Source organism: Motacilla alba, chromosome 3 (assembly GCF_015832195.1).
Source record: "Motacilla alba alba isolate MOTALB_02 chromosome 3, Motacilla_alba_V1.0_pri, whole genome shotgun sequence".
Taxonomy (NCBI): Eukaryota; Metazoa; Chordata; class Aves; order Passeriformes; family Motacillidae; genus Motacilla; species Motacilla alba.
The window spans coordinates 95,279,360-95,288,487 of NC_052018.1; the positions used below are offsets into that span (position 1 = coordinate 95,279,360).

The 9,128-nt window shown below is 56.5% G+C and overlaps 1 protein-coding gene across 2 annotated transcripts; it reads left to right on the forward strand.

Moving 5' to 3' along the window:
• The first annotated feature begins 757 nt into the window (after positions 1–757).
• HLX (H2.0 like homeobox) lies at positions 758–4,842 on the forward strand. 2 transcript variants are annotated; one of them, XM_038133437.1, is made up of 4 exons: positions 762–1,773; positions 2,353–2,532; positions 3,006–3,190; positions 4,018–4,842. In XM_038133437.1, exons 1-4 carry the CDS (start codon positions 1,203–1,205, stop codon positions 4,357–4,359), a joined length of 1,278 nt encoding a protein of 425 aa, XP_037989365.1. In that variant the 5' UTR covers positions 762–1,202; the 3' UTR covers positions 4,360–4,842. The 2 variants fall into 2 exon arrangements, with proteins under 2 accessions (XP_037989366.1, XP_037989365.1); XM_038133438.1 differs by lacking the exon at positions 2,353–2,532 and having other exon boundaries at positions 758–1,773.
• Positions 4,843–9,128: the final 4,286 nt, after the last annotated feature.

A 9,128-nucleotide genomic window follows, 5' to 3' on the forward strand; every position in this document is an offset into this window, starting at 1 on the left:
GACACGGCAGGCTGCTCAAAACAACAGCGACTGTTTACTTATACGAAAAATAAAAATAAATAAATAGTTGATTTTCAGAGTCAGGTCAGAACAAACGTGATGTTAGAGAGGAGGAAAAAAGATGTGTCAAAGATGCTTTCATAGATTTGTCCCTAAATCATTGCAGTGAATATAGCACATGATTCTGGTGTACTGGAAAAAATGGGGATAGCTCTGTCGTCAAAGGTTTGACAAATTATTAAGTAATTTTAAGGATATAATTGGTGTGCAAGCAGATACAGCCACCGGGATGGAGAACCTGACAAAAATCTATCCTAAAATTACACTCTCGTCAAAATAATACTAGGTAATTAATCGCTGTTAATACAGGATCCAACGTGTCCTGGGCCCAGAATATCTGGGAGCTCTCATAAATACATACATTGCATGCATCAGCATGGACTTCTTCCCTTCCAGACTGTCCCAGGCTCATTTATCCGGGAAGGAAACACATTTCCTTGAGAATCGTTTCCAAGATAACAGACCTGCTTCCCATAGCTAAGAATTTCCCCGGGCGTTTCTTGCAAACGTTTGGAAATCGCGGTGGCAGCAAGCGCGGCGACCTTGCGCTGCATTTTTTGGGGGAAGGGGGAAAGTGTTTTTTCAAAGCCGAGAGGGCAATTTAAGGGGGTTTAGGTGTGTGTTGAGGTATACTTTGTGGGGCAAACTGCTCCGAATCGCGGGTCCGGGGCCGCGCAGCGGACGCTGTGGGCGCGGTGGCCGAACCGAGACCCGGCCCTGCGTGGGCGTGTCGGCGGGCGGTGCTGCCCGGCCCCGCGGATCGCGGATTGGGCGTGGGGAGGGAGCGAGGGCTGCTCTCTGCCAGAGAAAGTTTTGGGGAGGGGTGGATGTTTTTTTCTTCCCCCAGTGCGAGGAAAGGGGGCTTGGTTTGGGTTTGTTTTGTTTGCTCCGCTCCTCGCCCGCTCCCTTTCTTCATCTGGCCGTGGGTTCTGGGGACTTCTTTTTAATTTTCGGGGTTAATTTTTTCTTTTTCTTTTCGTCATTCTTTGGTGGTTGGCTCTCCCTCCTTGCCCCTCCGAGAAGTGCTCCACCAGCCGTCTCTCGCCCCGCCATCCCTCCCCATGCCCCCGGGGCCGCGGGCAGCTCCGCGGCACGCACCCGGGAGCTGAGCTGCGGAGCGGCGCGTCCCCTCATCAGACAGGATGTACACGGCCGGGCTGGCTCCTTTCTATGCCTCCAACTTCAGCTTGTGGTCAGCGGCGTATTGCTCTGCATCGGGGCCGGCGGCCGGCGGCTGCTTCCCTCTGGACGCCGCGGCGGCGAAGAAGCCGTCCTTCTGCATCGCCGACATCCTCCACGCCGGCGGCGAGGCGGCGGCCGGAGCCGCCGACAGCCTGCCCGGAGGGCCCGGCACTGGGATGCCGGCCGTGCTGGGAGCCGTGCACCACGGTGGTCCCTTCCACGCCACGGCCTCACCGCTTCGGCCCACGCCCGTCGTGGCCCCCGACGCCCCCGCCGCCGCTGCCGCCTTCCCGCCGCGCCTCTCGCCGCTCTCCACCGCCTACCACTCCCACCACCACCGCCCCCCGCAGCACCGGTCCCCCGCGGCGGCGGCGGCGGGCGGCGGAGGCGCCCCGGCCCCCGCCCGGCTGCCCGGCGGCCACACGCACGGCTCGGCGCCGGCGCCCGCCAGCAAGGACCTGAAATTCGGCATCGACCGCATTTTATCGGCGGAGTTTGACCCCAAAGTCAAGGAGGGCAACACGCTGAGAGGTAGAGAAATTGGCTTATCCGCTTTCCCTGCTAACGCTCTCGATGCTCTGTTACTTGTACTGTGATTAGCGACTACACCCGCGATTTGAAAACTTTTCGATCTAGGCGAGAAAAGAATTATTAAAAAAAAAAAAGTTATAAATCAAAGTTTCTAACAGCTCTCACTGAGCCTCCCCACCGCGCCCTCGTCCGCGTCCCGGCCTCCGCACGGCAAAGCCGGGGCGCAGGGCTTGCGCCGTTGGGAAAATAGCGATAGCGTGAAAGTAGCGAGCGGAGCCCTCCGCACTTCCCGGAACGGCCGGGGATTTCTGCCTTCCAGGACACAGCCCGTGTTAAAGGCTTTCGCTGCAATCCGTCTCCCCTCGCGGCCTGTAAACATCCTGACCAAGGGAGTGAATATGTCGGAGGATGTCTCACTGCCAAGGCACGGCCACCTCTCCCGAGGATAGCCCCTAGGGGTGGGAGATGGCTGCTTGGTGGCCCCCCGAGCCCCTTCGACCAGGCACCCGCTCCGAGTCATGCCGGGTTGTCGGTCTCGACCGCGGTATAACAGAGCTTTCCTTGTTCCTGTGCTCGCAGATCTGACCTCCTTATTAACTACGAGCCGTCAAACTGGGGTTCATCTCCCCAACTTGCAGCCTTCTGCTGGCCAGTTCTTCGCGTCTCTAGACCCCATTAACGAGGCCTCTGCTATCCTGGGTCCCTTAAACACAAACCCAAGGAGCTCAGTGCAGCACCAGTTTCAAGACACTTTTCCAGGTACATCTTGTCCCTCCTCGACCCTCCCGTGGTGCAGGGCCCTCCGTCCTGGAGCAGCCCCCTTCCCGGAGGGACTCGCCAGGCAGTTTTGCAAGGCCGGGGTGTGTGTAGTGAGGTTCAGATTTTGGGCGAAAGCCGGGCTGCGTGGCGGATGGGGGGGGGGGGAGGGGGAAGAGCTGCCTAGGGCCTGATCTAGGCGACCGTCCCATCGAGTAGAGGAGTAATAACCTGGGCCGAGAGAGAAGAAGCAGGGAGGTGGGAGAGGAAGAAATTCGGGTTCTGCACAGCTCCACCCGCGCCTGAGGCAGCACAAGCTGACCGGACACGTACCCATCGAGGCACGCCGGCCCGGGCCCTCCCTGAGCACCACACTCCAACTCTTACTCAGATCGATTTAAGGCTCCCTTTCAGGCTGCGATATTAACCACGCCATCTCCCCCTCTCTTCCCCCGCTTTTCTCTTCTCCTCCTCAGGTCCATACGCAGTTCTAACCAAGGACACAATGCCCCAGACATACAAGAGGAAACGCTCCTGGTCCAGGGCTGTTTTTTCCAACCTGCAGAGGAAAGGTTTAGAAAAACGGTTCGAAATCCAGAAGTATGTCACCAAACCGGACAGGAAGCAACTGGCGGCGATGCTGGGGCTGACAGATGCTCAAGTAAGAACAGCTTCAGTTTTATTTCAAACCTTACTTCCAGTTTAGATGAATACCAGAGGGCAGTGAAGTTTCAAAGTGATTTCCCTTCCTTTATCATGAGTGGGGAACCCGTCTGAGGAGCTGTTCTTTGCCCCGAGCATCTCTTGCACCCAGGTTCTGTGGCGTACCGTGGCCTGGTGTGGAATTTTCGCCTTTGCTTTGGCCACTGAGGAGCAGACCGGGTGGAGAGATGAACGGGGCCAGGGCAGGCCATCAGTGTGCACTTTACTGGAGTGCAATTTGCTGTAGGAGGCAGTTTAGGGCAAAGGAAGTGGAAGCGAAAACGCTATTCTTAATATCCTTTTTTAAAATTTTGTTATATTTTTTTTTCTAAATCTTTCCTTGCGTTGTGAAATCCTTCGTTCCGAGGAAGTGAAAACACTTCTTCAAACGGAAGCATTAAATGCCTCTCTGTAATGATTCCACTACTGAGGCCCGCAGCGCGCAGAATTGTACAACACTGTGGTTTCTTGAGCAAGATTTGGTTTCCTGGAAGAAGAAGTAGAAGGAGAGAGGGAAAAAACCCCATACAAACAAACAAACAAAGAAAGATGGGGGGGGGAGGGGAGGTGCGTGAGGTATTTAAATACACAAACTAGGAGGAGAAAAACACCAAAAATAGCTCTTTAGTCGCGTAAGAATGTGGGCAGCGGGAGGGGAGGACGGTGCCTCCTCATGTCCCCGCGTTGCCGGTCCCGGTGGAAGGGGTCGGGGCCGGGCGCTGCGCGGGGCGCTGTGCGAGGCGCGGCGGGGCCGTACCGCCCCGTCTAAGGGCGGCACGGCCGCAGGTGAAGGTGTGGTTCCAGAACCGGCGGATGAAGTGGCGGCACTCCAAGGAAGCGCAGGCCCAGAAGGACAAGGAGCCGCCGCCGGAGCCGGAGCCGGAGGCCCAGCGAGCCGGCGCACCGCCCGCCGCCCCCGGGGAGCCCGAGCGCAGCCCCAGCCGCTCCGACTGCGACAGCGACAGCAGCGACGCTGAGTCCCTCGACATGGTCCCCAGCGACACGGAAAGGACTGAGGGCGCCGAGCGGAGCCTGCCCGCCGCCGGGCTGGGCAAGTCCTCCGGCAGCACCGGCCTGCCTTCCCCGCTGCCAGCCGCCGCCAGCCCCGAGCCGCGGAGCGGTCTATAGTCCGGGCGGCCCGGACTGTGCGCTAATTTATCTCCCTTCCCTCGCCCCGGGAGCTCGGCAAGGCCGGCCCAGCACTGGCCCCGGTCCGCTCCTGCCTGTGGCCAGCGCCTGGCCCGGCCCGGGGCGAGGGGCCGAGGATACAGGCGGAGCAGGGAGCCCCAGCCCCGGGGCGGCAGAGAGTGAGGCATCCGCCTTTCCCTCAGAGCTGCTCGCAGGAGACCGGGGGATTTTTCTTTTTTTTTCACTTTTTTTTTTTTTTTCCCTTTTAAAAAAAATTTATTTCTCCGTTTCCCGCCCCTCGTTCTCTTAGAGGAAAATCCGAGCGAGGGACTGCGAGAACGCTCGCAGAAATACCCACCATTCCCCGCCCCACCCCCGAACCAATTTACAATGTGAAGTATTTTGCCAGCGTCCTCATTGGTTGCAACTTGTTGCTTCGAATAATCCGGCCAAGAAATACTGCACTGACAAAATATATATATATATATATATATATATATATATATATATATATATATATATATATATATATAACTCCTGTAAATAAAATGTTTGCTATGGTTTGTAGCCACGTCTGTCTTTTGACCAGGGGCGAGAGGGCTGGCGCGGCTGCCCCAGCTTCCTTCACCCCGCTCGAAGGCAGCAGCTGCCTCTCCACGCCTCGGAGCAGCTTCTCATCCTTTTTTTTTTTTCTTTTTTAAAATTTTCTAATGAGTGCAGTGACAAAGACTGGATTTGATGACGCAAAGTTGTGCCCCCGATGAGAAAGTCACCAGTGGTATTCGTAGCCCAGCATGTGCCTGTGCCGTGTGAGGTGGCTTTTGGTTACGGATTCCAGGCAGGGCTGGGCTGTCCGACCGACCGCGACTCCCGGCGCCGCTGTCAGAAGCCGGCGGGGCAGTTTTAGGGAGCAGGGGGGACACGACGTGTTTGGTTTGTTTTGCTTCGCTTCGCTTTGCCGTGCTTTGCTGTCGCTCCGGTTCGCCTCGCGCTTCTCCGCATGCCCCCGTGACGTCACAGCGCGGCTGTGCGATTCCGGGGGGCGCGCTGTGACGTCATGCAGGCGCTGTGCGCGGCGAAGGGGCGGATGGTGACGTGGGGGTAGGGTGAGCACCGGGGGACGGGGGACACACGGCGGATTCTCCCCCTATTCCGGTGGGTGCCGCTGGGGCTGGGTGCCCTCCCCAGTGCATGCGGCCTGGCGGCTCCACCGGGACTCCCCGGGGGTCCAGGCCGGGATCCGACGGCTCTGCTCGGGTTCGGGGTTAGCTTCGCCCTCGGAAAAATATAAAGCGCCGTGCTACTCCGTGCTCCGTTCCTCCCGGGCCACGAGGGAGGACGGGGGTCGCTTCTGAGGCAGTCTGCTTCCTCCTCCTCCCTTGCCAAGCAGCATGGATTAGAGCGAAAGCCGTGGCGGTGAGCAGCCCTCGTGCTTCCCTCTGGGAAGAGAGTTTTTTGCCTCGGCATAGAAATCCGCGAGGGCTGGGATGCTGCTCACAGAGGCAGGGGAAGGGCAGGAGAGGCTGAGCCGCTCTCCCTCTGCCCCACAAGCTTGGCCGATGGGCACTGAACCGGGGACATCGCTAGAAAGAAAGAGGAAACAGAGGAATAAAGCGAAAAACTGGGAAAATGCCGGTGTCCTCCAGCGATGTGGAGGCGGGTGCACGTCTGGCCTTCGCCCGCTGCTTCTCTGAAGGCTCAGGCGAGAAATCCTTCGGGGCTGGGGGGGTTTTCCGGGAAGGACACTCTCCTCGGGGACCATCCTTATTAGCGAGAGCAAAGCCTCGAGGAAAGGGAAAGAAACACCCACAGAATTCCCCTACCACAAGCCCTGGGGAGAAGAAGTTGGGTCATACAGCAGGTCAAGAGAAGTCTTGCGGGACGAAGAAGGGACGGGTGAATTGGTAAAAAATGTGTAACCGAGAGGGCAGAGGCTCCGTCAGAGCCACCACAGGCAGGGTGATCTCAAAGAGGGGCGCTTACAAAGTCCTAATGCGTTCCTGGATGCCCGCGGCGCCCGCGCAGGGTAGCGCTCCCGGGCGCCGTCCATGACCGACCCCTCTTGGGACAGAGAAGTGGAACGAGGGAAGAAATTACCTGGAAGGGCTTTGTAAATTAATGTTCTGCCTTAAAAACCTTGCCAGGGAGGAAACGAGGGGGTGTCACGGCTAATCGGGGCATGGTGTGGGCCTCGCAGTTCGCTTTCGGCCCCAGAAAGCGGCTGCGCCCATCAGCGCGGGATTTGCCATTATGTTGCAACTCCCCTAAATGCAAGGGAAGCCATGGGACAGATGCCCAGCGAAACACGACTGTTTCTCCTCTGATAAACCGCCGTGGTGCGGCTCACGGAACCGCAGGAATTTGTTTGCCTCTTGAGTTTGCTTCCTGAAGACTAACCCGCGCAGGGGAGAACGTTTTGGAGTGGCTCTTGTCAGATGAGAAAGGAAAAGCGCGTCAGGAAAGAGTTTCTCTTTCCTTGTGTTAAAGGAATCTGCATCTTCTCCAACGCAGGGCTGACTGCGCGGGACCAGGCTCTCTCCACCTTGGCCTCCCCAAATAACGGGAGCAACGCCAGCCTAGACTTGGGGTCTGGGAGAGAGCGAGGCAATGCCTTTATGGCATCATTTTAAGATAACACGGAAAAAAAAAAAAAAAGACAAAAAAGAGGGGGAAATAATGCTGTTGGGATTCGAGCTTTGGATAAAGACTCTCAGGTCGGAGTGGAAGAGATGAGATAAAAATCCTTCGTCCTGCGCCCACTTTTTGTGCTCCGTGCACCTCGGGTGCTGTTCGGGCCAAGGGGCCAAGTGGCGGAGCGGGAGGATGGGTTTCTTCTTCTCCCTCGCTACAGGGAAAATTATTTACATCTCTCTCCAGTTTGCTCCTTCTGTGCACGTGCAGGTACAGCAAAGCCACGAAAACGAGTTTGGGGAAAGATGCGCCCATGGAGGGATTTGTGTCCATCTCTTCAGGGAAGGAAGTTTTCTTCGTCCCGCGAGGCTACAGTTACTGCTCTATTTCTGCAGGAAAAAATCGGGACAATGTCGTGACTCCAGGCAGCTCTAATGCCGTTGGCTGGTGAAGGCGACATGTCCGTAGTGCAATGCAACACCCCCGCTCCCAAAGCAGGTCAAAGAAAGCTTGGGGGACCCTCTATTTTTTTTCGCTTGCTATGGCCAGGTAACACGAAAGGGTTTTGATGCTGGTTGTCTCTGAACTAGAGACGCCCGAATAAAACAGCTCACTGTTTTACTGCCGACCCGAAAATCCCCGACAGTGTTTCAATCGGGGGTTGCAGCTTTCGTGGCGGTCTCTTCACCTCCCCTAAATCCGCTGTGACTCTTTCCAGTTCGGTGCCGGGCACCGCAACCCCCTCGGGCTGTCTCCGCCCGCCACAGCGCGGCCGGGTGACAACGGCGTGTCGCGGCGGGGCCGGGATCCCTGCCGAGGGGCCAGCAGAAGCTTCCCCTGGGGAAGCTGCCCTGGTCCCCGCGGTCCTGGCCAGGGCAGACTCACCGCACAAACTCTCTTCGTTGCTTCGCTTCCCCACCCGGACTCCCCGCAGAGATTTTTCGCTCTGATTTAAAATGAAAAGTCGTACAGACACCAAGCAGCGGGAGCGATACACGCTGCCGGACGGAGGTTTTCCTACCTCTTCCTGCCTGGCATATATGGGAAATCGGATTAATACAGAAGCGAGAGGCCTCGCCGTGCCGCTCCGATATCCCAGCCCTGTCTGGGGGCATCCACACTCGCAGAGACGCGCAGTCGGGCTGATCAGAGCCAGGTCCGCCAGCCTTCTTCCCGGGGAGCAGCTTACCGATAACCCCACTTTTCCTGGGGGCTGTGTTAGGAAGCCCAACGAGATTCTTTTATTTTCTCCCGATTTCTTACCACAGACCTCCCATCTCCAGACACCTGAGCCAACCTCAGAAATAACAGCCACATTAGAAGAAAAACACCCAAAACAATAATACAACAAAATAGAGGCAATATTTTAATTAAGAGATACACGGTGTAAAAGGGCCGGGTGAGGAACTGGCATCGGGGTCCGCCGCTGTCCTGCCCAGCGAGGATGGGGTGTCCGCCGCGGACTCCCCGCCTCAGTGCTGCTCCCCCCCGGAGCCCCGTGGGCGCGGAGCCGGGGGCAGCGAAACCTGAGTTCGCCTTCCTCGTTAGCAGAGCGAGACTGGCCCCGCTCCTTAGGAAAATATTTTTATTTTATTTTAATGTCGGGTTTAAGCTGATGTCTTAAAAAATAATTGTTTTCAGACCTCAGTTCTCTCGACATCGCCGTTTCACGCTCGTAGGCATACACAGCTTTCCCTGCAGTTCATGCCTCGGGACTGCCTGGCGTCGGCAAGACAAACTGCAATCTCCAAAATGTCAACTTTTGCCACAATCTCGACTAAAAAACCACCCCCTTCTTATTGCTGTTGAGCGCTCATCAGAAATAATGGCTGTTTACACAAAACCTTTATTCACTTTCTTAAATAAACACCAGTGAATTCAAATAAAGCAAAGCCTCAGCTATAATTCAAGCACAACGTTTGCTGTGTGTATTCTCGGCTGCGGACCTGGAGAGACTCCTCGGAGAGAAATGTGAGGTCTCTGTTCATAGTCCACCTCCGTGAGCTAAATACGTTAGCTCACCTCGGCCAGGTTTATACTACTTCGGTTTTCCTTTTTCACCCCTCTTTTTATGTTTTTACCCAGGTGAAGCGGAAATGTTTCGTCCCTTTTCCCCGGTCCCTTTTTACAGAAGTGTG